The 27,303-nt window shown below is 49.0% G+C and overlaps 1 protein-coding gene and 1 pseudogene across 1 annotated transcript in view; both read right to left on the bottom strand.

The window, feature by feature from the left end:
• PITPNA (phosphatidylinositol transfer protein alpha) overlaps nt 1-27,303 on the bottom strand; it is a 36,398-nt gene that overhangs the window by 7,730 nt on the left and 1,365 nt on the right. Inside the window, exons 2-10 of the mRNA XM_065910868.1 lie at nt 24,570-24,600; nt 20,062-20,207; nt 16,760-16,851; nt 12,041-12,048; nt 10,872-10,946; nt 8,565-8,648; nt 7,258-7,335; nt 6,988-7,098; nt 5,823-5,945 (exon numbers count right to left, since the gene is read on the bottom strand). Coding sequence (XP_065766940.1) covers nt 5,823-5,945; nt 6,988-7,098; nt 7,258-7,335; nt 8,565-8,648; nt 10,872-10,946; nt 12,041-12,048; nt 16,760-16,851; nt 20,062-20,207; nt 24,570-24,600 — 748 coding nt within the window. The remainder of the gene's footprint in view (nt 1-5,822; nt 5,946-6,987; nt 7,099-7,257; nt 7,336-8,564; nt 8,649-10,871; nt 10,947-12,040; nt 12,049-16,759; nt 16,852-20,061; nt 20,208-24,569; nt 24,601-27,303) is intronic.
• Nucleotides 14,091-14,191, bottom strand: LOC136150401 (U6 spliceosomal RNA; annotated as a pseudogene).

Raw genomic sequence — 27,303 nt, 5'->3', positions numbered from 1 at the left:
ATGGCATTATTTGTAAACAATGAAATCCTGCAAACAACATGAAGGAAAATCCAACACGGGGCAAGAGAGTACAAAGTAAGATGTAGCTACTGTGAGAAACGTGTATGTGAAGGAACTTTTTTCCTGGTTTAAATGCTGTTATAATGTTTAGAGAAGAGTGAGAGGACCACCCAGGCTCATGCAGTACCATCAGAACTAAGTAAAAGTGTGTAAGAATTCTTAACACGTTTACAGTGGTTGTTTTTAAATAGTGAGAGTACGAGTGATTTTTTCTATTTTTTTACTTTCCTAAAAACTGTTTAATGCTTACACATTACCTTAATATTGAAAATTTTAAATATTTAAAAAGAAAATAAAGCTGCTCCCCTATTTCAAGATGCTGGTCAATGTTCCAGGTGGTCTGCTCTGGGGTCAATCGCTGCTGGGCAGGGCGGAGGGAATTAAGACTCCAAGGAGAGCATCAGCCTCAGAAGACAAGGATCCCTCGGCCTCAGAAGAACTCGCTCTGCCCTCTGCAGGCACTACGGGAATCTCAGATACAACCTTCCACAGCCCAGCAAATGAACCAGGCACTGAGGATTTTAACCTGAAGACCCTTGTCTATCACAGTCCCAAACGGGGAACTCTGGGATGTAGTATCCTGACAGGCGCTTCACTGCACAGGGATGTTTATGTAACTGATAGGCAACTGGTCCAGACTGGTCTAGACTTAAAATCTAGAAGTGATGGTGAATCATCAGTCAAAAAGCCAGGGGATGGAGCAAGGGCCCTCTTCATCCATACTAAAGTGATGATGAAGAGACAGGCACATTCAGACGCAAGCACGTGGACAGGGAGACTGTCTAGAGAGACGCTCAGAGACAAGCCTGCCAGGTGAGCCCACAGAGCCCAGAGTGCCACGGAGCCACTGAGCTCCACCCCAAAGTACAAAATCCAGAAGGGATGGGCAACGGAGGGATCAGAGGAGCCAGAAGGGTTAGAGAGGAAGGCCCATGAGGGCAGGCGAGGACGAAAATGCTGCGGGGTCTTCAAACATGTGTTCTTTGCTGTTTTTCAGCAAATGTTCTAGAGAGTCCTGTAAACAGGGAAACAGGTTTTGTTTTTGTTTTTTTACAATTTTTAAAATGAATCCTCTTCTCCCCATCTCATAATCTAGAGTTAATGACCAAGGTCCAGGAGGAACCTGTTCTCTGAACTAGAAGGTATGCTTAACTTCTCTGCAAAGAATACCTATGGCACAGGTAGCCAAGAGGATGTCATGACAATTCATGTCAAATGTCTGCTTACCACACATGACAGGCACATGGTAAGACCCCAGTCAATGTCAGCTTCTATAATAATAAAGTATGTTATTGTACGGGAATTCCCTGGCAGTGCAGTGGTTACGACTTGGTACTCTCATTGCCGCGGCCCTGGGTTCAATCCCTGGACAGGGAGCTAAGATCCCATAAGCCACAAGAACAACTTATTGAAAATCAACTATATACTTCAATTAAAAAATATGGATAGATAGATATGTTTATGACTGCCGTGTTTGTAAGACAGTGAGTTCCCCATTACAGGAGGTGCTCAAGCACAAGCTAAAGGGAAAGGGCAGAGAAGGCTCAAGCGCTGGCCACATAATTAGACTAAATGACCTTTAAGGTACTTTCTTCCACTTTTGAGATTACATGTTTCTTAAAAGCAGGAGAGGAGGGAGGGGGAGGGAGTGAGAGCCACTGTTCCCCCACAGGCATGCATTTCCTGACATTTTTGTTTTTAGGGCAAAGGACTAATCTCTTGATCCCGTGTTTCTCAAATCCTTGAGCCTCATCCAAGAATGGCGGGTTCACCTCCCAGAGGGACAAGAGTTATGGCAGGGGTGACTGTGGCCTTATAGTGACCTCTTATAACTCACAAAACAACCCACCCACACCAGACTGCTATGCCTTGGTTTAAAGAATAACAGTCATAATTTCTATCACAAACTTGCAGTTAATCATGGCAGGCTGGATGCAGTACAAGCATTTATTGCTGTTTCTCCCCCAAAGCTAGGCATGATGACAGTAAAGGAATTACAAAGAAAAAAAGATGGAAAGATGGAAAACTACAAAGACAACAAGAACAGAGGAGACAACAGCAGGTAAGAGATGGAAACAGCATTCTGGAAGACGAAAGGAGGACGGAGGAGCAGTGACTAATCCGCGGAGCAGCAGCAGTGGCGGGTGAGGAGGGCAGCCAGGAGGGAGCGGGCCCACTAGTGCTGCAGGTTCTCCAGAAGCTGGGGGACTGGCAGCACCAGGCGCCTCTATGTGCAGGGAGTGCAGCTGGGGTTAGAAATGGGTGGCTCCTTTGCCAGAGGAAATAAAGAAGAGTTTGGCTCTGGCATGCCCTGGTGTTACCTCCCCTGGTTCTCAGCCTGCCCCCAGGACCTTTCCCTAGATCAGCTCCCAGAATACTGGCCTTGACCAGCCCCATGAGAAAAAGGCTGGGGTGTCCTCTTGAAGCAAAACGAGCAGCCCAAGAAAAGCACACTCAGGAGCCTGAAGTGGGAAGCCCCAGCGGAACCATGTGACTACCCTTCAGTAAGCCCAGCCACTGACTGATTCAGAACGTGGGTGAACTCCGGGAGATGGTGAGGGACAGGCAGGCCTGGCGTGCTGCAGTCCCTGGGTTCGCAAAGAGTTGGACACAGCTGAGCGACTGAACAACAATAACAACTGATTCAGAGAGCTTCATCCACTTTTTGGAGCTGCTCTCTTCACTGTGAATGGACAGCCAAGGAGTCCCAGTCATCTGAGGGAAGCCCCTAAAAGGAAACATAAAGTCCAACGGAAAGAGGAGCTCAGAGGAAACAATGTTCAGGGGGAAGAGATACCGCAAAACCAAATGCAAGAACCAAACCCCATGCTTCAGAAAAGGAAAATGAGGCCAAGAACAGAACAAGAAGTGCTTAAGAATGTCTTAAATTGAATAGAGGTGACAAAAGTTAACTTCAGAAAACCTCTCCTAGAAAGCACACAAGAAAGGAGACAAAACATGAGAAAATTCGAAGGTCGACTCATGATGTCCAACTGCGAACAACAACAACAAATTCCAGAAAGAGAACAAAGAGGACAGAGGGGAGAAAGTGATGACAGGGGTCACAAAAACATCTTCCAGAACTGACGAGATCTTCAGATTAAAGTGTCTACCGAGTGGGAGCAAAATGAACGAGAATGAACCAGCCTCAACTACTGATATTGTGGCAACCAGCCCAACCACCCACCCCCGTGAGACCCAAAGATACAACTTAATGATACAGACACAAAGCTAAGCTAACAACGAGGGACGCGTTTACTAACTTCCTAAGAAAACCAGAAAATTATCCACAGAAGAAATGAAAATCAGAGGAGATGACAGGGTTCACATATATGTATGTATGGCTGAGTGCCTTCACGGTTCACCTGAAGCTATCACAGTGTGTGTTAATCGGCTGTACCCCAATACTAGAGAAGGAAGTGGCAACCCACTCCTGGAAAATTCCACAGACAGAAGAGCCTGGCAGGATACAGTCCATGTGGTCGCAGAGTTGGACATGACTGAGCTAATGTATGTATACCCCAACACAAAATAAAAAGTTCAAAAAAAAAAAGAAAAAGGATTGCAAGGGGCTGCTTCTGGGGCCGCAACCTTGGGGATAGGGCAGAAGAAGCCAGTGTCTTCCTCATAAGTGTGGGATACTACCTGAGTTTAAAACCTATAAAAATACTTGTGGGGTGATGGTACTGACCGTGGTGACAGGTTCACGAATGTCTGTCTGCAAACTCCTCAAGATGCACACATTAAATAGGTGCAGCTCTTTGTATGTTAGTCAGACCTCAATAAAGTGGCTTTAAAAAATGAGAAAAAAAAAACTCTGAAAATAAAACTTTGATAAAAATATTTTTAGAAAGAGGAAAAATAAGAAAGGAAAGCGACACGTGAGCCAGAAGTACAGTCAGCACAAAGGTCCCACACAGTTGCTAACGGGGTCAGAACATGTCCCCCGCAGTGGTTTTGCTTTCTCTTCTACTGCCAACTATTTAAAAAATTCCAGTTTCAAGGAGGGATTTCTGCATTCGCAGTTATCTTGGACAATATAGATCATCCAAACTTTTGGCACAGTTATCCACAGAATGGAAACACAAAGACAAGCGCTGTGGACGGGAAGAGAACCCTGTGAGGACGCATGCCCTCGAGCCGAGGACCTGAGGGAGGCAGGTCAGCAGACCCTCCGGACAGCCTGCCAGCACCAGGAACTCCAATTCGACCCCCAGAGGCTGTCAGCCAGCGTTTCCATGACCCTGGGGTATTCTGGCCGGCCTGGCAGCAACAGGTAACTGAAGCTGCAGACTCAAGCCTCCAAGGCTCTGTCCCTGTTCCTCCACTTGGTAACTTGTTTCTTTTCTCTTTTGGTCAGGACTCAGGTGACCACAAGATTCAAGGCTTCTCTCTTACACTGTTAGAATCGCCAGAGCTCTGGACATTAAAACCTACCGCTTCCTGAAGATCTTTAACAGAAGAAGTAGGACTTGTGTCCAAAATCCTGCCACTTCCCTGAAACTGCAGCTGAATGAATAATTTAAACATCTGCCTTCAACAGGAACTCACTCAGCAAACCGCTGCAACCAGTGAGTCAGCCTGGAAGTGTCACCCTGGAGGGTAGAATCCATTCCCCACGGGGCTCCCCCTCTAAGGAAGCGCCCATGGGCCCACTTTCCACTGAGACCAGCACAGTGCAGTGGGAGCACCAGTGCGGCGGGGGCCCCTCGGACCTGGGCCTGCGCCTCACCGGAGGCCTCGCTGGAGAGCCAGGCACGGCTGTGCAAAGCTCTGCCTGCCAGACACCCAGGCTCCGTGCCAACCCTCCCAGGGCAAGGAGGGAGAAATGGATGGCGGTTCCTATGAAACAGAGCTTCCTGCCTCATTTTTAGCCCCGAGAGGCAGGAGGGAGACCCCGACGGCATTTAGAGGGAGGAGAAGCGGCCGAGTGACTGACTGCCACGGCTCCTCCTCCCGACTGACTGTGTCACCTGCAGGCTGTGTGACCCTGCGCCTGGCCTTGAACTCCCAGCAGCTCTACCTCCTCACCTGAGTGTGGGGGTAGCAGCGGCACCCCCTCACAGCGGTTGTGACAACCACAGGAGATGGGCCGAGACCTGGAGAAGCGCTCCGAATGATGCCTCACACATGGTGGGTGCCTGAGTGCTGTTTACCAAGTGTCTCCTCAGAGGGAGTCTTGCAGGCAGGCAGCCCCAAATTCCTCAAGGGAGGCAAGAGGGGTGCTAGGTCTTCAGGCTCCCATGGAGCAGCAGATAGCTCTCCTTCTGGGAACCATGCCAAACCAGAAAGAAAAAAAAAAAAGGCGGGGGCAAAGGCTCCAAACTCTAAAATAGCTCCAACACTGTTAAAGAGGGGTTGTGGTGTGCGCTTCGCTGCTGTCCTCTGTGAGTTTCGTGCATGCTATTCGTGGACCAGCCCGGCCTGCCTCCGCCTCCCGGGGTCACCTCCGCCTCTGCAGCCCAGCACAGTTCCCCCACCCGGCTCTGGAGGACCGCTGCGGCAACTGTATTACTCACTTGGCATTCAGCACAGCCCGCCATATCTGTCTCTCTGGATATGCCAAGACCTCGACTAGACTGCGAGTTCAAGAGCACAGGCTGCTTTCTTCCTTGTAGTTCCCATATCGCCTGGCATTAGACCTTACCCACAGGGGACGCTGACATGTTCCTAGAACCACAGGACGGTGCCCTCAGTCAGCTGCCCCGGCACGCCAGTCTCCTAGCGGACAGCCCCGGAGTCTCCTCGGGCCTCCCACGTACCTCATCCAGCTGTCTCTTCGTCTCGTCTTCCATCCTTCGAATGTCGTCCATCGTCAGGTCGACCCATTTGTCCAGCCAACAGAACAGCTGCCGGTGGAAGTTTGTAAACAGACGCCTCTCTTGCTATAAAAATGAAGGGACCCAAGTTAGAACCGGAAGGTGTGGGCCGCTGTGGCAGCCCTCCTGCCCACGTCCTCCACACCAGCACCCAGACTGTACTGGGAAGGTTGGGGGAGGAGTGGTAGGTACCCCACTGACTGATCTGGATCGGTCCTCCAATCCCTCAGGTCAGTGACCCTTGCCTCCACATTTCTGATGGGTATGGCCTCAAGTCACACAAGCCCCCAGGGAGAGGGTGGTGCCTAGCCTGCCCCGAGGCTCTGCGCCCAAGACAGGCAATCCATGAGCCAAGATCCCAAAAAGACTGTGCCAAATTTCCTCCTTGTCTCTGGAGCCTAAAGACCAGGTTAAAACTGACCAGCAGCAGGGGGATTCCCTGGCAGTCCAGTGATTAGGACTCTGTGCTTCAACTCCCAAGGGCTTGGGTTCGATCCCTGGTCAGGAAACTAAGATCACGCGTGCTGCATGGCATGGCCAAAAATAAGTAAATAAAATTGGCCAGCAGCTATGAGATGTTGCTCAATTTTACCAGACTCTCACACATCAGAGAGAAGGCTATAGAAACTTCTTAGGTACCATTTGGGCAAGTTACTCAGTTTTCCTGGGTCTCCCATTTACACACGTTATTACTTTCATTTGATATTCTCTTGTTAAAAAAAAAAAAAGGAAAAAAAAAACAAAAACGCCCTAGGTTTGTTTAGTTCAATAATTTACGGTACTGGGAGAATTTGGTTCATAGTACTTTTTGCCTTTTGGTGTCAAGCAAAGATCCTGAGTTTTATTTGCCATTTAATCATAACAAGCCCCCTCCTGTTTCCTTCTTTTGCCTCAGTTTCCTTCCCATTTGCATATGGTACCCCTGGATGAACAGCATTAAACTCTAAGAGTGTGGTGCAAGGGGAAGTGGGGATCTGGGAAATCAGACCTAAATATCCTGCTGCTGGCCACCCTAGGATACAAGACACATGGAGTTGTATGATCTTCTCTTGTCGGGCAAAACGCTCCCCACCAACACACCAGAAGGCCTCCCAGCCTGGTCACTTACCTTATGAATAAAGTTTTCCACTTTGTTCTGCAGGCCCCACCACTTGAACTTGACAGTAACCAGTTTGTATGCACACATGTATGGGCAGTCTTTCTGATTTACAAGTTCTTGCTGTATTAGAAACACACCCACAGGCAGACGGGTAACTAAGAGGGCCGACCTCTGGCTCTCCTTTTGCGCCCCCCGCCCCCTCCCAGTTCCCCACCTCCAGGAGGGAGGCCCAACCACACCGGCCCCAGCACCCCCTGGTGGTAAGAGTGTGAACTGCACCTTCCAATTGGGGCCCAAGGGTCCTCGGCCTGTTTTGATAGATTTAAATTTTGCTGGGTCCTCTTCTGCCTTGTAATCCTGTCAGAAGTTGGGGAGGCAGGGGTTGGGGGGGGCGGGAAGAGAGAGGGAGAGAGAAGGAGATCAGATTTTCCACCACAGTACAGTTCGAACCATTCTTGATGCTTTTGGTGCAAAGAAAACATGGGAAAGTCTATAAACAAGATATAGAACTGTTTATATTTGCCTCTGAGGAGAGCTCTCTGTGATTTTGTCTGCCAGGGCTTGTTTTCAGTTTTACCAGATTGTGTGAACAGGCTTGGATTTCCACTATTTAAGATGGGGATTTGCAACCTGGAGTGAACATCCAGAGCACCAGGAAAGGTGTTTTCAAAACAGCTGACCCTTGAGCAACACAGGGTAATTTTAAAAAACAGGTAATTCTAAAATGGCAGCTGGAGCTGAGAACAACCAGCCAGTCATTTCTGAAATCTTCCAGTCCCACCTCTCTCTGGCTTCGTTCTGCTTTTGTTTATAAACTGCCTTGTTTTAATAAAATCATTATTGGAAATGTTCAAGGCATAGACTTTATCCTCTTGTGTACTACAGTCAATTTCCCTTCACTGATTTAAAATGCAGTCAATGCTGTGTGTTAATTAACAGTAACAAAAGTTTACTCTTGGGCTGTTTCTCTGCATTAACTAATGTGGGCAAGGGAAAAACCAAACTCCTTATGGCATCTACTTATAAAAAATAACAAAGATATCCAATCACATGCATACACATACAGTTGTAAAGCATCTTCCAAAGTGAAGGAGACTATTTATTAAACCTTCCCTAAAAAAAAAAAAAAAAAAAAACCCTTCCCTACCTCTGCTTCTCTCCACTCTCATGAAATAACCAGAATCGACAAAATACTCAAGGGGCCATACTCTTGGCTAGTGTTTCTGTTTGAGAAATATTTGGGGATGTTCAGTTTGAGGTATATAGATGCACATTTAGGATCTATTCACTTTGCTATATATGTTATACTTCAGTGAAAAGTTTTTGGTTTTTTGTTTTAAATCCGCTAATCTTTTGAGGATAGGAGTGGGGATATTAGGCCAAGAAGCACAAGATTGTACATCTGGGCCACTATTTGCCTGGTGGTATCCCCAAGTCAAGATAAGGTGATTCTTAACACTCATTTAGAAAATAAAATACTCAAGAGAGAACTTCCCTTTGACCCAAGTTGGTATGATTCCTTGGTTTCTCTGACATAAGTGACTTCTGCATCTCAAAGGCCACCCATACAGCTGAATAGTTCCTACCTTGCTAAGTACTTGGCTTCGATCTGCAATGTCTATATATACGACTTCCACATGTTTCCACGCCTCAGGCTCCAGTTTATGCACCTGCAGGAACAAGGGTGACCACTCATTATGTACAGTTTAACAGCTACCACACCCTTTACCCAGAATGGACATCTGACAGCAGCTGTTCCCATAGCCACAGACGTGAGATTCCTACCAGTACATACAAAACTATCCAAAGGAGTGGGAGGGTGAATGAATTTTAAGTGGACATACATTTGAGAACTAATGCTCTGATTTTTCAAGCTAAATATGACTGCAGCAGCCCAAGGCTCTCAGGCTCCCCCAGCACCTACTTTATTTTCATATGTTCCCCCTTTGTAAAGACTGCATATTCCTCTTGTGAGGATGCTGCCTGCTTAGCCCTATACTGCTTATTTTGATGCTCTTAAAAATTATTAATAACTAAAATCACTGCAGATGGTGACTGCAGCCATGAAATTAAAAGATGCTTACTCCTTGGAAGGAAAGTTATGACCAACTTAGACAGCATATAAAAAGCAGAGACATGACTTTGCCAACAAAGGTCCGTCTAGTCAAGGCTATGGTTTTTGCAGTAGTCATGTATGAATGTGAGAATTGGACTGTGAAGAAAGTTGAGCGCCAAAGAATTGATGCTTTTGAACTGTGGTGTTGGAGAAGGCTCTTGAGAGTCCCTTGGACTGCAAGGAGATCCAACCAGTCCATCCTAAGGGAGATTAGTCCTGGGTGTTCATTGGAAGGACTGATGCTGAAGCTGAAACTCCAATACTTTGGCCACCTCACGCGAAGAGTTGACTCATTGGAAAAGATCCTGATGCTGGGAAAGATTGAGGGCAGGAGAAGCGGACGACAGAGGATGAGATGGCTGGATGGCATCACTGACTCGATGGACATGAGTTTGGGTGAACTCCAGGAGTTGGTGATGGACAGGGAGGCCTGGCGTGCTGCGATTCATGGGGTTGCAAAGAGTCAGACACGACTGGGTGACTGAACTGAACTGAACTTGGAACTTCCCTGTGGGCCAGTGGTTAAGACTTTGCCTTCCAATCCGGGGAGCTAATATCCCTCATACATTATGGCCAAAAAACCAGAACATAAAAAACAACAAAAGCAATACTGTAACAAATTCAAGGAAGACTTTAAAAATGGTCCACACTAAAAAAAATAAGTAAAAGATCTTAAAAAAAAAGATAAAAACTAACTAACTCAAAGAGGTGGTATGAGATACAAAATTCTGACACAAGTTCAAACAGTACAAAAGGATATGATAAAAAGTAACTCTTTCTCTTGCATGTCTCTCAGTCAGCTCCCAGGTACCACTACTGTAGAGATTTTCTTTTAGCACATATTTTACATCCTTTTTTTTCCCCACTGAACAATATCTCTTGAAGACTGTTTCTTACTGGCTCTTTTTAATGGCTGCATAATAAACAAGTACATGGTTGCACAATGTTTTATTTAACAGGATCCCACTGACGGGCTCTTATGTTGCTTTTAACCTTTGGCTACACCAAGAATGGCTCAGTTGTGAAGAATCCTCCTGCCAATGCAGGAGACTTCAGTTTGATTCCTGGGTTGGGAAGAGCCCCTGGAGGAGGAAATGGCAACCCACTCTTGCCTGGGATATCCTATGAACAGAGGAGCTTGGCGGGCTACAGTCTGTGGAGTTGCAAAAGAGTTGGACATGATGTAGTGGCTAAACAAACACCAAGAATGCAGCAGTGAATCTCCCTGTATACTGCTATCTCACACATATGAAAACATAACTATAGTGTAAACTCCTAGGTGTGGAATTTCTAGAGTAAGGGACAGGTATATTTTAAATCTGAGGAGTTACTGGCAAATTGAGCTCTATAGAGGCTGTAATTTTGATGGGCTTTTTTTCAGGGGTGCTGGGGGGGCACTGCACAATGTGGCTTGTGGGATCTTAGTTCCCTGACCCGGGACTGAACCCAGGCCCAGGCAGTGAAAGTGCCGAGTCCTAACCACTGGATGGTCAGGGGATTCGCTCATTTTGGTGTTATAAAAATTCAGCTCTTCTATGCCAGGAGTTGCATTTTAGACCAATCCCAGCACTAGCAGGTCCTTGAAAGCATCTTGGAGATCATATTTCTCAAATTAGTGACAGAGCAATCCCATGCTGGCAGGACAGATCTAGGCACAGGCTGCGAGCTTCCTGGCCAAGAAAAAGGGGACCACGGTGAAGAGCCCTTGGCAGGGATAGAGCCTCAGTACCATCCTGAGGCCTGGAAGTCCTCGGGGATCTTGGGAAGTGCTACTTACGTTCTCCAGGGCCCCAAGATCAGGTTTGTGCCAGGTTTCAATTTTAATCAGAAAGTCTTCTTTCATGTACTCATTCTGTGGGAGGGGGAAAGACACCTTACAGTCACTAGGCTCAAAGTTGGAGAGTAACCGCCCCTCACCACCCGCTCTGGGCAGACAAGAGACCCCAGCCTCTGCCTTGTACTGACAGCTCACTGTCCCGGGAGCCCACAGTATGCCAGGCGCACGCTCCCTCACTCAATCCTCACCCCAGCCTGCGAGGGCTGTGCTAACACGACCCTCACCTCACATTTGAGGAAAGTGAACTCCAGAGGGGACTTCCCAAGGCCACAGGGGTAACCACAGACCGGGGCCTCAAACTCAGTTTTGTCTGACTTCAAAATTCATGCACTTAACCCACGCATCTCTGCCTTTTACCTCATGTGCAGGGTGTAAAGGCTGAGTGGCAGCGTGGGAAGAGCACAGGGAGGCTTCCTAGCCATCCAAACGTGTTGCCCCCCTTCCCCCGCCACCAGCCAGCCTTTTGCTGAGGCCTGAAGTTCTCAGCCATTTAAGCCTTCATACTAATTATCATCTTCTTCCCTTAGTGCTTTTTAAAAAACTGGAACTGCTTACAGGAGGAACACGTTAACCCCCTAACTCCTCAGCGGGAATCGGGCTCCCCGAAACTTCCTGCGTTTACCTGGATGAGGATGCTGCAGGGAGGACAGAATGGGGCGCTGACAGAGGGGCTGGGCAGAGAGAAGCAGCCAGGCTGATGTCACGATTCTGCCTAGCATCAGTGCTCACTGGGGGTCAACAGATGCCCAAATGGGAACGCCCTGACCGGGTCAGCGGCACTGGAGCTTTCTGTACAGCCTTGAGGAGGCCTGGCCCGGGGTGAGCAGGGGAGAGCCACGCGTCACTCCGTACATGTGAGACCTGGGGCTAGGATGCCACGGTCCTGACTACTGCAGCACCTACAGAGCCACCTGCCAATGCAGCTTCAAGCAGGAGGGGACAGTTTCAATTAACAAGTTCCTCAACGGGACTGAAAGGATGAAGCCTCAAAAGCCTCAAAGGCCACCCAGGAAAAAGACAGGAGAATCCAGGAGGCCCCAGGGCAGCTCCATTTTCTTTCTCCTTCCTTATAAATCATCTACAGTCCCCACCCCCCTGGAAATACTTACTGTGATAACTGCTCCACAGCAAGGACATGGAAAGAAGAGAGAAAAAGATTAATGAAGATGAATAAAATATCCACCCCTCACCCTGGGACCATGGGAGCAAAGACTTCTCCATTCCCTGGGGCTTACACCATGGTCACCCTCCAAGTTCCAGCAAGTGCATTTGGGACCTCAATGCACCAACCTCTGAGTTTTACTCATGCACAAGTCCCTGAAGACCAAATATGGGATTTCATTAAAGGGATGCCACTACTGGCTCCTCGGGACTCTTCCCAGCTGGGCAAGGACAGGGAGCAGCCCTTATGAGCTGAAGCACTGAGACCCAAGGCTCTGCTGTCAGACCATCACCTGGTGCCCCCTCCTCCCGCCCGCCCCCTGCTTCTAGCGGCAGAGCAGGGCACCATAGGCCAGGTGCTGTCTATCTGCCCTCTGCATCCTTCCTGTCACTGTAACCAAACCTCTCACCCGCCACACTCCTGCTCATTGTAATGAAACCCCCTCGGAAAGCACCGTTCAATTATTTATCAGAGAAAATGACAGCAGCTCTAATGTCACTGGGGAACAGACTAGCTCTCCTCCTGACCAAAGCCCAGATCATTCTGTACTCTCTGAACTTAGGAGTTGGTGCAGTTTCGGATGGATGCCACCACTGTCCCCTCTGACGGCATGTGGGGCTAACAGTCAAGCTCCCTGACTCCAAACCTGAAACTAAGGTTACCTCTAAGACTGAGATGAGGACAAGTTGAAATATGAGGGATAAGATCCACCTCTTATGGAAACAACCCAAGAATAACTGACAAGGCCCTAGTGTATAGCACAGGAATGCCACTCGATATTCTGTAATAACACATGGGCAAAGAATCAGAAAAAGAAAGAGTATCTGTAGATGTATAACAGAATCATTATGCTGTACATAGACCTGAAACTAACACAACACTGTAAATCAGCTACACTCCAGTAAAATCAATAAAGGGAAAACTTTTTTAAAAGAAAGGAAAGAAAGAAAAAGAAACTACCCAAGAGACGATCTCAGTAACCTCCCTGAATCCAACGGAAGTTACTTGGAAGAAAGCAACAGATCAAGATGATAACTAAAAGGATTATTGAAATAACTGCCCTGTTATTCGTTTAACAAAAAAGGAAATGATGGGTGTAATATCCATGAAGGGTGAGGCCAAAGAGACCAGCTTGGCAGCAGTTCTCTGGCGCTGTCCTGGGAGCAGGAGCCCCACCCTGAGTGTCAGGTTGGCCTGGTCTAATGACACACTTCACCAGGTTTCTCCAACAAACCACCTCATTCTGAGTCTATGCTCCCCGAGCAGCCTTCTCCTAGTTTGGCCTCTGCTGGGATGGAATGTGTTAATCAATAGACACGAGGGTCTGATCACTTAAGCAAGTGGATGATGTTCTCCACCACAGGCTGGAATTTGGTTTCCTGAGCAGATGAGCCCATGAGGGAAGCAAGTCCTGCTTGGCAAACAGGAATATCTGGTTTTATTAGTCATTTTGTATTTCAGCATAACTTAATATTTTGGCATTTCGGGGAGGGTGGGGGTGGGGTATGTCTTTGGATATCAGCTCTTTCTAGGATCCTGAGAAGCAGATCCACTCAGTTCTGACAAACTGTGAATGTACAAGGGTGATGACCCCCTTTAATGGCCTTTAATGCTAACGTGGGTGAACAGACAATCCTCCCTAATCTTTTCCAGCCTCCCTGCTTCCAAACACCTCTGCACTCAGACAGTTCTCTTTTCTTCAAACTGCAACCCTAGGTAGTCTGGAAGAGTCTCAGAAAACTCTCTGCAGTTGGAAAACTGGGCTCTCCAATGAGACCACTAAGGTCCTTCCCATGCTTCCAAGGCAAGGGGCATAGGTTCAACCCCAAGACAGGGAACTAAGATCCCACATGCTGTGTCATATAGCAAAAAAAAAAAAAACCCCAAAACAGAAATCCTCCCAAAACTGTCTTTGTTGAGACTGTACTCAGACAGGGTTAAGGTTACAGGGAGAGACAGGAGGAGAAACATTTATTTCCCTCTTCCTACTTTCTTTCCCTTTTTCATGGAGCTTCATGAATTTGCGTGTCATCCTTGCACAGGGGCCATGCTAAACTCAGAATCATTCCAGTTTTAGTCTATGTGCTGCTAAAAGCAAGTGTCTCTTCCTGCTATCATTCACAGGCCCAGGCCCATCTTACCCTCTCCTCATGTCCCAACTCATGAGCATCGGGGGATAAGAAACAGAGAGAAATAAGGTTAAGAGGACAGAAAGAGCTGAGAATGAGTAGAATATTGCAAATTCATCTTCCTTCTACTCAGAACAAGGTCAGGACCTTCCAAAAGGCATGTGGAATTTCGCTCCACACTCCGTTATCCCTCTCACTTCAAACTCTGATCTGCTTAGGCCAGCCTAAGAGTTCTGAACTAATAATCTTTCTCCCACCAGTCCCTAGCGGGAACTGGACACAGCCTTCCTTGTTCAGAGCTCTTTTTAAAAGACCCATGTTTAACTGAACAGATCTAAGATTCAAGACACACTGCATGATGGTAGGTTCTGAATGTAAAGTCAGCTCCCACTGAAGAAGCCACCCTCTCCTCCCTCACTCCCTGCCTCTCCTCTCCGTGGGATATTTAGAGAGAGTTTTTCTTCTTTTGGCCACGGATCAGAACAAGATGCTAATAAACATAAAGCGTCTAGAAAAATGCCCGTCAGCTGTAGCTCACTCTCCCCAGAACTACACAGAGGACAGTAGCGGCTCAGTGGGCACAAGCCGTGAACCCAGAACCCCGCCCCAGGCATGCAGCAGTCCACACTATCCGTTTGCCTCCTTTATGCCAAGTTGGCTAAGGTTCTTATGATGCATGCTCAATGCAACTCTCTGAGACAGGAAAATTCACCTTTGGCCCCAGACCAGACACACCCAGCCACGGTGCACACTGTGTCTTTTAAGAAAGTGTGCATGTGCCTCTTTTTCCAAGAATTGAACAGCTTCCTGTCTGATGCTTAGGGAACAGCGATGTTTGCATTTTCAGCTACAGCAATAAAACTAAGCATTACACATGCCAGGTCCCACCAATGACTGAGCATCTCCTGATATAAGGTTCTTGAATGAACAATGACCAGACAGCAATGACCCTGTCTCTAGATGGCAGTCATTCCCTCAACAGGATGAGGACCACACACATTTTCCTCATCAGATAGAATCTAGGGAGTGCTGGGTCCCAACAAATGAGACAAATAAGTGTCAAAGTACATGTAAGCAGAGGCTGGCAGGAGGACCCCAGAACCAGACTGTCTTCACCAACAAATGCAGACTGGCTGGAGGGAAATCCTCTTAACTCACAGTTAAGTTCCAGGGACCTCGAGGGACCCCCTACCCAGGATATGCATCAGTAACAGCATGGGCTGTCCAAGAGGTCTACTTCGAAACAACCCTCAAGACTTAGGAATTTTGAAAAGCTAGGAGTGTGAATTACTCAAAGGGAATCCCAGAATGTCTAGAATAGAAAATCCAGAGACAAGATTAGTGAAGATTAAGAGAAGCCTTCCACTCCTACTCCCACCTTCAACTACAGAAGATGCCGGTCGAGTGGAAGGCGCTGACTCATGGCTCTTGCCAGTGATCTCCCTCTTGCTGGTCCTCCCCTCCTCAAACCTGGTGTGCAGAGGGCAGGTGTTACATAACATACTTGGGGGATAGCTGTTTCTGAATCCTTTGTCATCACACATTGGGCTTATTTTAACACTTCTCCAATAATATCAGGGTTTTCCTTGCTACGTTTTCTGGTGTATAAGTCTGGTCTTTCCCCCGGGCAGGAAGGTAACCCTAACAGGCTCTTTCCTATGACTGCCTCTCTCTTTTAAAAAAAAAAAATCTTTTGGCCACATGGCATGTGGGATCTTAGTTCCTACGATCAGGGATTGAGCCCATGACCCTTCCGCTGTGTGGAAGCACGCAGTGTTAACCGCCGGAGCACCAGGGACGTCCTGGACTGCCTCTCTCAAGAGTCCCTGAACCTCACTGCTGCTTTTCAAGCCAAACATGAATATATACCATTAAAACTGGAAATTTCAGCATCTAACAATAAGCGAGGGGTGTAAAAAGATCCTAGCATGTTCAAACAATGGAATTCTGTGCAACCATTAACCAATTTTTAAAAATAGACTATAGGGAGTGACAGAAAATAGGTTTTCCATCTACTGAGTAAAAACGGGCAAGTTAATAATTAGTAAAATTTGACCCAAAATTTGTCTGGAAAACATATCTGGAGGCTTTACACACACACACACACACACACATCTATGTATATAAAAGCATTTTAAAAAAGGATTAGAAAGAAAGACACTAAAATGTTAACAGCGACTAGAAAATAGAAGGATCATGGGTGATTCTTTTCTTCTGTTTGTATGTATTCTCCAAAACTTACCCAGAGGACATTACTTTTGTAATGAGTAAAAACAATAAAAATTATCACACCATCCCCAAATAGGAGGGACTGTTTCTGTGCTAGAATGGGCCGGGGCTACTTGCTGGTTCCCACCCAGCTGGCTGCCAAATCTCACTAGACAACACTGTCACTCACCACCAGCCTGAACAAAGACCCCAAGCTCATCCTTCCACTGGCTTAGTCTGGAAAATGAAGGCGGGAGACAAAACCCCAATGCACTGCCACCCGGGGCCTACTTGAGCACACCCTCCATCCACGGTGGGTCTGCACTCACCGGTCCTGCAGTAAGGGTAGGCATTCCATGCTTTTTCATGTATATTCAGGGCTCCCTCTGGGGCCAGCATTCGAACAAACGTGGGCACTTTGCTGTAGTGAGAAAAGGGTTACGAAGAGAAACGGGGGAGAGAGTTAGAAGACAGTGCGTTTCTGTGGCACACCTTCCAGGCCATAGTTCCAGGCACTTCACTGGGGAGTTGACACTCAAGTTCTCATGAGACCAGCAGGTTACTCTGGTTGCAAAGAGCCAGCGGTCAGAGCCCGACACCCCAGCACCGCCGGCTACTAACGTGTACCTGCAACCTGCCCCATGACCTGCCGGAAACAGCACAGCGGGTGAGGCCCCAGGCTACCTGCTGTGGCTCATCAGTCCCTACGCTATCGTTACACACCCTTCCAGAGCTCACTGGGCCCAGCGCACAGCACTACACCCTGCAAGGATGAGATGTCTCTGAGACTGGACCAGAGGGACTGGCTGACTGATTTGGAATAGGGGATCCAAGGTGATCTGATAAGCTGGGGTCAGTTCTGGGTGGCCAGGAGGGCCCCAGGGCCATCTTCCTTTCAGGACAAAATAGTTTCTTCTACTCAATTCTTATCTCAGGTTACAGAACAGCAGGTATAAAAAGTATGAGCACCTTTTTTTTTTAGCACTTTTTATTTTTATTTTTTTTTTAAGGTATGTATATTCTTCTGCCTTAGTGTTTTCGGTTTTTAAAAAATAGTTCTTTATTTGGCTGCATTGAGTCTTAGTTGTGGCATGTGGGATCTAGTTTCCAGGTTCAGGGACTGAACCTGGGCCACTTGCACTGGGAGTGTGGAGTTTTAGCCACTGGTCCACCAGGGAAATCCTCCTCTACTTTAGTTTTTAACTGGTAATCTATGCAGTTTAGCAGGTGCCAATAACCTCATCAGCTTTGGTGCCTGAGGCCTATGAAAAACGAGCCACCCCCAGGAAAGAGCAAACTTTGAACGCAGAGAGCAGCCCGCTGAGACCTGCTCACTCATAGCCACACTCTTTCAGGCATCCGTGTGTGCCAGGCACCGGTACACGCACCAATCACACAGACGTGGCCCCTGTCCTCAGGCAGCGCACTGTGAGAACACATGAATGGGGAGGTTCCCCAGGGAGAGGAAGGTTTACGTGAAAACACAGTAGCGTGTGGGTAGGGCTGAGCTAGACAAGAGGCCGGGGGTGGGACGGGAAAAGCTGGGGGAAGACAGAGAAGTTCAGAGTAACTGGCGTAAGGCATGAGGTGGGGAACACGGGAGAACAAGCAGAGGCTGAGTCACAGGAGATCTTGCATCTACACCACATAGGATGGACTTTGTCCCGGGGGCAAAGGGCCATCTATAGCTTTAAAGCTGGGGAGCAACAGATCTAGACAGAATACTCGGAGCTGTGCGGACAAGTGGTAAGTAATCCAGACAAGAGACTGGAAGGAAAGAGAAATGCTGGAGATAACCAAGGACACAGACCCAAAAGGACTGATGTGATATGATGAAGAAGGAAGAGGGTGTGGTGAACCCGTGGTTTCTGATTGGGAAAACTAACAGCTGATAGGAAGGCTTTGGTCCTCATGAGGAGAGGTGGCCATGGCATACAGCACTGTTGGTTTGGTTTTAGTTTTCTTTTTCAGCAGTTGGGTGTCTTGCGGTTAACAGTTGTGGTGGGGAGGGAATTCCCTGGTGGTGAAGTGGTTAGGACGTGGGCTTTCATTGCTGTGGACCTGGGTTCAATCCCTGGTTGGGGGACTAACTCTCCACAAGCTGCATGGCATAGCCAATAAAAAGACTAGTGGTAGGTAGGTTCAAAACTTCTATCCTCTCCATAAGGAAGAGGGTGAGACAGGGCCTACCCTCTACATGTAGACCTTCCTCGACTGAGTCTTGAGGAACCAACTGGCCCCTGCTACCAGCCTCACTATCTCTTTTCAAAGTTCCCATTAAAAAATGTTGGGCTGGCCAAAAAGTTTGTTGGGTATTTCTGCAGCATCTTACGGAAAAACCCCAGTGAACTTTTTGGCCAGCCCAATACAAATGCACTAAAAGGAAGGTTTGTCCTGAGCCTGACTCTCATCAATGGCTCAGAAAGAATGGGTGGGCAGTCAGCTCAAAGGTCAAAGGGAAGGCATAGAGGGAAAAGAGCACAATGCCGAGGAAATGGGATCGTGGTGAGATTTTCTCCCCACTTCAGCGCTGCTCTCCACGCTCTGGCACTCACAGAACCGTGGACCACCCCCTGGGCTGGCGCTTCTACATCCCTAGAGCAGACTTCAATTAGCAGTTTTACCAAATGAAAACTGAACTGCTTTGTTCAGTTGAATGGTCTAGAGATTACGGTTCAGGTCTATGTTGCACAGCCACGCAAATGTACTTAATGCCACTTAACTTAAAAATGGTAAAAATAGTGAATTTTGTGTTGTGTACATCTTACCACAACTATAAAAAGAAATTGAAGGCTTATTTTTTCAAGTACTGGGTCGTTTCTAAAACAAGCTTGATTCAACATCCTCTAGAGCTGGTCCATGTTTACTATGATTTTCAATGTTCTTTGGGCCAGTTTACTGAAATATTACTGTCTTGGTTAGGGATTCAGCAATTGTGTGATTTGCAACAGATTCTGGTACCCAAATCAGTTTGTGCCATACTTTTAAATACTTAATGGTTTTAGACTAAAGAGAAGTACCAAAAATTTCTCCAGGACCCAATTTCATAACATCAGAGTTTAAAATACTATCTGAAGCCACAATTTTACTTTTAGGCACATTTATTATAGATTTACACACATTTAACACATCAAAGGATCTGTGCAGAAGGAGTTTTAGTGGAGTACTGCCTGTGAACATGTGGAAAAACGGTAAATATACTTCAAGACTGGTGAAACCACTGCCAGCACGTCTGTTCAGACTGCATGTGCTTTAAAAGAGGCCAAATATGCTGACAGCGAAACAGCCATGATAAGAAAAGAAAGAAGAGATCGCATCTGTCAGATAACATAACAATAAAGGAAATGAACACCCACTTACACACACACACACGCTTTGTACTCACAGACACTGAAAGGGCCCACCAGAAGATAAGCACTATCACTTCTGGGGACTTGGAGCCTGGTGGGGCAAGTAACACTTTAGAAACAAACAGAACAGCCTTTAAAAAGAGCAAAGAAGAACCACCTCTACCCACTGTCGCAGGTGAAGCAACTTGAGTGACCGGCTTAACCTGAGAAACACCTGCAATGAGCTGCTGTCTGCACTCTGACAGCGGGCCGCCACCCCAGCTCTGCTGCGGGGCACCTACCTCTGTAAGTGGTAGATCTTGTGCGTGTATTGGCCTTTCTCGCCGTCCTTCTCATAGGGTTCGTTCACCAGGACCTCCACGCCTTCACCACCACCCGTTTCATTTTTGCTGGCCTCAGCCACAGAATACAGCTGCCCTACTTGATACTGAAGCAACACAGAGAGGGGAGTTACTGCCAACACAGGATATTCTCGAGGGTTGCACACAGTCCCACTGTGGGAGCTGTCCAGTGAGATGGCTCTGGGACCCCTGAATCCGGGGGCTCATCCCGCAGGTCCTAACGTGGCCTGGCCCAAATCCCCCGGGAACCGCTGACAACGCCGCTCTGTGGCCTTCCTTTAGCCATCAGAGGTGTCTAATTTCGTCCTTCCCTTTTTCACATCCTCCTGCAAGGTTTAAGGAGGCAGGCGAATATAGTTTTCACCCACTATCCAGAAAATAGATTATAGAATCCAAGGTAGTTTTTGCTCTGTCCCTGACTCCAGTCCCAGATCCCCAAACAAGATCGGGCTGGTTGCTAGAAGTCTCTTTATCCCATCCACCTTAACAGACGTGACTTTCTGTAAACAAATGCACCCAATGCTCCATGAAATCCACAACCTCTGCTGTAACACGGGCTCATCTTTTTGCCTCTGCTTCAGCATTGGGCCCCTCCTCCCCTGCCAGCACCTCAGGGAGAAGTCTTGCAGGCAACCAAATCTCCTGATGCTTTCCTGATTCCTGGTGGGGCTGAAGCAAGTGCCCTGCTTCTCGTATTCCATAGCACAGATTCCTGTCCCATGGTGCTGGCCAGATGCACCCTCTACATTGGCACTTACTAGGTGGCCAAAGCCTAGTTTTCCTTTATTTGGGTCACATGCCACACTATCAAGTCACCAGTCAAGATTCCTGGCCTCTTCTGATCCCCTCAAGACAACACGGTGTGAGGGCCAATGACCTGGGCAGTGCCCAAGGATGGCCCTTCTATTTAGAGGGGAAAACAAGATAAGAAGAGATTAAACAGCAGCTGTTAAAGCAGGAAGTTACATCTATACCAAAGGATGTCTCTTCCCTGTTATGGCCAATGCCATGAGCCACAACAGTTTAGGGAGTATGAGGAAAAGAGAAAAAGGTACTTGATTACAGTTCGGGAGAGAGGTGGGGATCAAGGTTTCCCTCACCCCTCGACACCCCCTCCCCAAGCTTCTGGTACTCCCAGGAGCGAAAGACCAAAGTCTTTCTCTCCTTGAGATTAAAGCAGAAAAGCCATGTCTCTGCGCAGCTGTTGCGGAAGCTCCTGCCTGCAGCAGCAAGGAGCAGTGCGGCTTCCCCCACTCCACCTCAGCCTTGGAAGGCCGCTCTAGCCGGTAGCCTCCCGAGCTCCACAGGATGTTTATGGGCAAAACCTGCAAGGTGAAGCAGCACGCCAGGACAAGTCCTGTTCACCGCGAGGCTGGAAGAACCCACCTTCCAAAGCAAAGACATAGTACAAGGTGCCAAGGAAAGACCCAAGCAAACCATCAAGGCTCAGCTGATCCCGTGAAAAGGCACGTCTGGGTGAGAGCCAGTCCCCTTGACCTTGCTACTCCACAGTTACATCAGGGCTGCCTCAATGCCCCCAGGGAACCCCAGGCTGTCCCGATGCCTTTCCAAGTCCAACCCCTAATAGAGGCATCCATGAAAACCCCTAGCAAGTGGGTCAGGGTTTGGCTGAGCCAGGGGATCCTAAGAAGCAACAGTGAGTCTGTTTCAGAGAAGAGTCATGAGAACATCTAACCACTGACTCAGCAATCCTAAAGGGCAGGCCGGGGAAAGGGCCTGGTGGAGGGGACTGGGTTGCCGGCTGGTGGTGCTGCTTGGGGAGGGGCCCGCGCATTGACTAATCCCCTTCATTTGGTTCCTCTTCAGCTGCAGGAATCAGAGGGCAGGCTCTAAGAGGATCAGTGTGCGGGGCTGGCATCTTTCCCTTTTAATCTCTCTTGATATTCTGATCCTTTAATCCCAATGAGACATGTGAAGGCGGTTTTGTTAATCCAAAGGGGTGAGCAAGACTGGCCTCCACAAGCCACCAGTGAGGGACACTTTTCATGTCAGAGGGTTCCCTTTGGCACTGGGGCTCCGCACCCTGTGAAAACAGAAAGCAGCCAGACCCTGATGGCATAGAGGTGGGGGCTCGGGGCCAGAACGTTAAATCAGATAAAGAGTCTTGGGGAGACCAGGACTGCAGCCTTCTCTGGCCCAGAACGATGCTCCCTGCCCCTGGAGAGCTGCTCCTTTGCTCCCAAGAACTAAGGAAAACAGAGGCCCCACCAGGCTGGCAATCTGGAAGTGGGAGCCCGAGAAGACGTAGTGGGTGGGCCTGAAACATGTCGTGAAAAACAGTGCAGCTGTTGGTCCCACCCCCATGGCTCTGCCAAGCCAGGTACCAAAGGGGCCTGGTACCGTGCATCTCTGGAAGAGAAGTAAAAAAGCCCTATCCACAGGAGGGGGAAAAGGCAGGCTGGACTGAGTAAGAGACCAGGGGTGGATACAGTACGTTAAAGGGCCAGGGCTCTCTGGCTCTGCTGCGGAACACCTAGAAACCCTGCTCAGTGTTAGGCCAAAGGCTCTGGCCAGCCACAGTCAATTTCACCCCCAAACATTGACTCAAGCCATCGGGATGGTCATGAAGACAGGGTCTTCTCTCTTCTCTTCCCCTTCCAAAATGATAAAGCTCCAAGGGCCTCCAACTGGGAAGTGACTCCAACTGCCACATGACACGGCTGTTTCCAGTCAGGATGGGTTATCCATAAAGACGCTGAGAAGGCTGGTCATTACTTATTTCTTCTAGGGCTTCCTCTCCTGCTTCAACCTGACACAGGCCAAGCACCGCTTCCTCATTGGTGGTTTCTGGCTAGGAACGGGTTGACCATCACCAGGCTTACAGATGAATCCCAACCTGTGCTTACTTCCCAAGCTTCTGCTTTCAGGTTTGGTTCACCCCACCTCACCACTTCCTCAAGGCTCCAAAAAAAAAAAAAAAACAAGCCATCGCAAACTGAAAACCACCAGCTGCAGACGCTCTCAAGGTGTCTTCCCCTTTCCCGCCCTTCGTGGCCCCAGCATGAGCAATCGGCCCAGAGCTGCCCCGGACAAGTGCCGGCCCTCCTGCATCTGCCGCCTCACTCAGACACTAACACTTGTCATTAAAATCGAGACACTCCCTGGGAGAAGAGATCCGTTTCACCCCTGAACGCCACTTGGAGGTGCTTCTGAATTCCCGGGGGGACATGTGCCTCACTGGGGTGTGGGACCTTGCCGTACAGCAGAGAGGGAGTCACTGGACCCCCAAGGGCAGAGTTTCAGGGCAAGTGACATGCTGGGCCTTCTTGCCTGGTCTCGTGGTTTGGAAAATCATCACTTGCTATTTTTCATAAAGAGACCAAGGAGCCCAAAGGAGATGGGTTAGCAGGGACCGCCCCCACCCCCACCAAGCCAACAGCTGTCAGCCCAAGCACGTGATTCCCAGGCCCCCAGTAAATCTCAGGGGTCACAGCATCCACCCAGCCATCTCCTCGCCCAGCCTCTCAAGTCTCATTTCTCTTATCCTCCTCTCCCAGAACTCCCCTGTCCTGTCCGAGGTCCACCCCGACCCCTCCCCCAGGTTTCTATAGCTCTCAACACGGAGATGCAGCTCACCCCGGCGCAGGGCCGATGCCTGCCCACCCACCCTCCCTCTCATCTCAAGCGTGCTGCGGGCACAGCACCGTGGCTGAGCAGCTTCACCCAAGGTTTAGCTTAGCTGGAAGCTGGGGGCTCTGTTGGTTCTGAAGGGATCAAAGAACAAGACTGAGCCGGGAGAGGAGCGTGAAGGAAGTTCAGAGGAAGGGCGGGACGAGGGAGGCTCCGGGGCAGTGTTCTGCTGTTCCAGAGACCGACTCTGAGTCAGCTCGGCCTATGAACCTTCGTGTGGTCAATCCTGCCAGATTGCAATTCACGGGGACGTTGGGCCCAAGAACCATAAAAGGACAGAGGCCAAGCCAAGCCCATTTGTCACTCCCTGCCCTCCGTAAAAGGAGGGTTCTGGCCTCAGCCTTCCTAGCAGTCACCTAAGTGTAGCGAGGAAGGGCCTCGGAGGTTTCAGCCCTGCTGTTTGCTGCACAACCAGAGAGGGCCAGGCATGCCTCCCTGTCAAGTAACGGAGGTCTCAGAAATGCACGTCCTTAATCTCCTCAGTAACATGTCCTCAAACGGGCAGAGTTCCAGCAGGTTGGGGGGGTGGGGTGGGGGCTGGTTTTGTGTCTATCCACGGTTATCTTGCTGGCCAACAGCTTGAGGCAGGTCACACACAGTTGGTCAGATACATGAAGTGCCTTCCCGTAACTGAAAATCGCACCAGGAAAATTCACACTGAGTACTGATTATCTCTATGCTAGGACAAACACGAAAACCAGGCGAAGATACTAGTGTGGGCTGCCTGGAGCCCAGCTGAGCTGAGGGTCACAAGCAAGCATCTCCAACTCTGGATAAAAAGAGGAAAAAGGACTTACCTCCTCGACAGACACAGGTAGGATGACTCGACTGCAAGAGAGGGAAAAAAGAGGGTCAGTCTGGGGCTCTGAAAGCATCGTCCTGGAACAGGATGTGGTGTTGCCTGTGACACTGCACTCACTGTCAGAACCCCAGCAGAGAACGGCCTCCTGAGTGCTTCAAGGCTGGGACCCTGGTCCCACTCAGAAACCTGCGATTCAGTGCACACCCATCCCCTTACCAGGTACTTCCTAGGCCTCTGGCTCATGTTTGGAGCTGTCTTCTCCTCCCTCTCCCTGACAAATACCTTCCCCAACAACACAGGAGGGTAACACAGGAGGACCCACCCCTGTACACTCTAAAGTCTAGACGGGGATTCAGGCCCAAACATCCAGGCCCTGGAAACTGACATCTCTGGGGACCCCACCTCCCAACAGCAGCCCTCAACATGAAAAGTTAGGAAGAGGCCAAGCTCCTTGGAGCATTAATCACCCTAAGAGCACACGCCAACCATCTCAGGGCCAGATACTACAAGCCACTACCACAAAGCCACCAAGAGAGGACACCTAACTTGTGTTCTGACCTCTAGAAGCTGTCCAAAGGCACCCCAACCCATCACTTTCTTTTCCCTCTTCTCCATTTCCATGACAACCAGTTTTGCTGGGGGTACCACCAGTCAATCACCTGACGGATAAGCCATGACCAGCAAAGCCCCAGACCGGGCAGAACTCCACACACACAGACAGGGGCGAGGGGCAGGGCCCTGCTGAGGGTGGCTTGCATTTGTAACGCAGAGCAATGGCCAACCCCCAGCTCAGAGCCCTGGGGTCTGAGAGTTGAGACAAAAACACTTGGCTGTATTCCTACTAATCAAGTCAGCTCCCAAGCTCAGATTCTCCGCTCCCAGACCCTAGCTGGGAGCCCCTGGAGCCTCCTGCATCTTGTGTGTCCACTCTCCTTCCTAGGCCGTGGTTCTGCCAATCGCGACCCTTGCTCCAGGCTGGTAAAAAGCCCGCTCACTATTCTCTAGTCCCGCAAAGGTCCCCAGACAGCAAGAGGCACCCAGAGGGGTCTGAGAAAAACATCTCAGTCAAGGCAAGGCACAGAGCAGGAAAGTAGCAGGAAAAACAACATGGGTTCCAAGTCTTTACTGCCGGCTAACTCTCCTCCCCTAGGATGACTCAAATAACGTAAACCCTGCAGGTTTTTGGAAGCTGCCCCTAATGCTCTCCTCCCATCAGAGAGAGCTGACAGCTCAGAGAAATACTTCCAACGTGGAGGCCACAATTTCTGCACCCTCAGAAGAAACTTCCTAGAAAACAATACACCTTTTATCTTCAAGAACAATGGTAAAAAAAAATCATATCCAAGAATTTGCAGAAATCAAATCAAGGAGAATTTTGCGAGAGGAAGTGTTGGACAACCTTCAGACGATGGGTGGGCACTGAGTCGCCACCCGAAAAAGACCTGAATCAGTCAGTTCCTGACAGGATGCTCTGACGCTGTGACAGGACAGCGGCACACCCAGATGCTTCTCCCTGGCTCCCTGGGAGCAAAACCACTTCAGCAGTAATAGGGTGCAACTGCAAAGGATGGGGCCACAGAGGCCGTGTGGGGCTGGGACCGGAGCCTCGCTCACTTCAGTGTGACCTTCACTCACAGTCTCTCCAGAGCTGCAGCGCTGCAGCCACAGCCAAGCGTCTCCGATGCCCCCCTCTGGGCCCCCCCTACCCAGGGATGCACACACAAACACACACATGCCCGAACACACTCAGGGCACAAGTTGAGCAGGAAGGAAATGCAGATGCCAGGCAGGCTCTGTATCCCTGGCTCCTTGGACCTTTCCCTGGCGGGCTTCAAGGGGAGAAGAACAAAGACTGAGAGGGGAGGTTCTCTCTTCAAAACTCACTCAGATCTCTTCTGAAGGTCCCTTCCCTTCCCTGCCTGACCGTTTGCACAAAAACTACAGGTTTCTACAGATGCTAGGATTCGACTGGGAATAGACAAAAGAATCAGGACAGTGGGAAAAGTCTGTCATCTGGACAGTCAAGATTAAAATTCAAAGTGCACCCAACCCTCCTCTTGCTGGCTTCCCAAGCAAGATTCTACCTTCTCACCAAACAAAACTCTGCGCTCTGGCTGAATCAGCATCAGATTGGATGTCAAGTAACAGAGTGGAGGGACTTTGAAATAACGCTCTTCAGAGGAGGTGTCAAGCTGCGATGACACCTGGGTCTCTTTCCTTTGCTATCCAGAACTCCACACTATGTCCTAAACATCCTAAACACCTCCAAGGAGCAGGCCAGCTAGAAGGGGGCAAAGTCCTTTCACTGACAAAATGAAACAGCTCTCGGCACACCTGCCTGGCTACCAAGTGAGGTCCACCAGTTGCTCTCGACCCCAACATCTCCCACTTCCGGACACCTCCCACTTCCTGACTTCCTGGGCTTCTGGCTCAATGCTGTCCACTTGTCCTCCCCTCCAGGAAGTATGGTTTCCCTGAAAGTTCTGCACATATACATCCAATCTCCCCTCTCCCCGCCATCCCCCTGTCCCCAATCTCTCCTCTTGGAAGAAGAAGGGAAAAAGAAAAAGTCCTAAGATGTTTACTTGGAACCATGAACTTCTGGAACGGATCGCTTCATAAAGATGTAGCAATCCAGACATCCCCACCTGTCATCCAGTCCCCTGGATTTCACGAGCAAGCCCATCTCCCTGCCATTCCTACCGGAAGTCACTCCCACCACCCCAACC

The sequence above is a fragment of the Muntiacus reevesi genome, chromosome 18 (genome assembly GCF_963930625.1).
Source record: "Muntiacus reevesi chromosome 18, mMunRee1.1, whole genome shotgun sequence".
In the NCBI taxonomy this organism is placed as follows: domain Eukaryota; kingdom Metazoa; phylum Chordata; class Mammalia; order Artiodactyla; family Cervidae; genus Muntiacus; species Muntiacus reevesi.
Note: the sequence above shows the minus strand (reverse complement) of the source record. Positions and strands in the feature narration are given on the sequence as shown.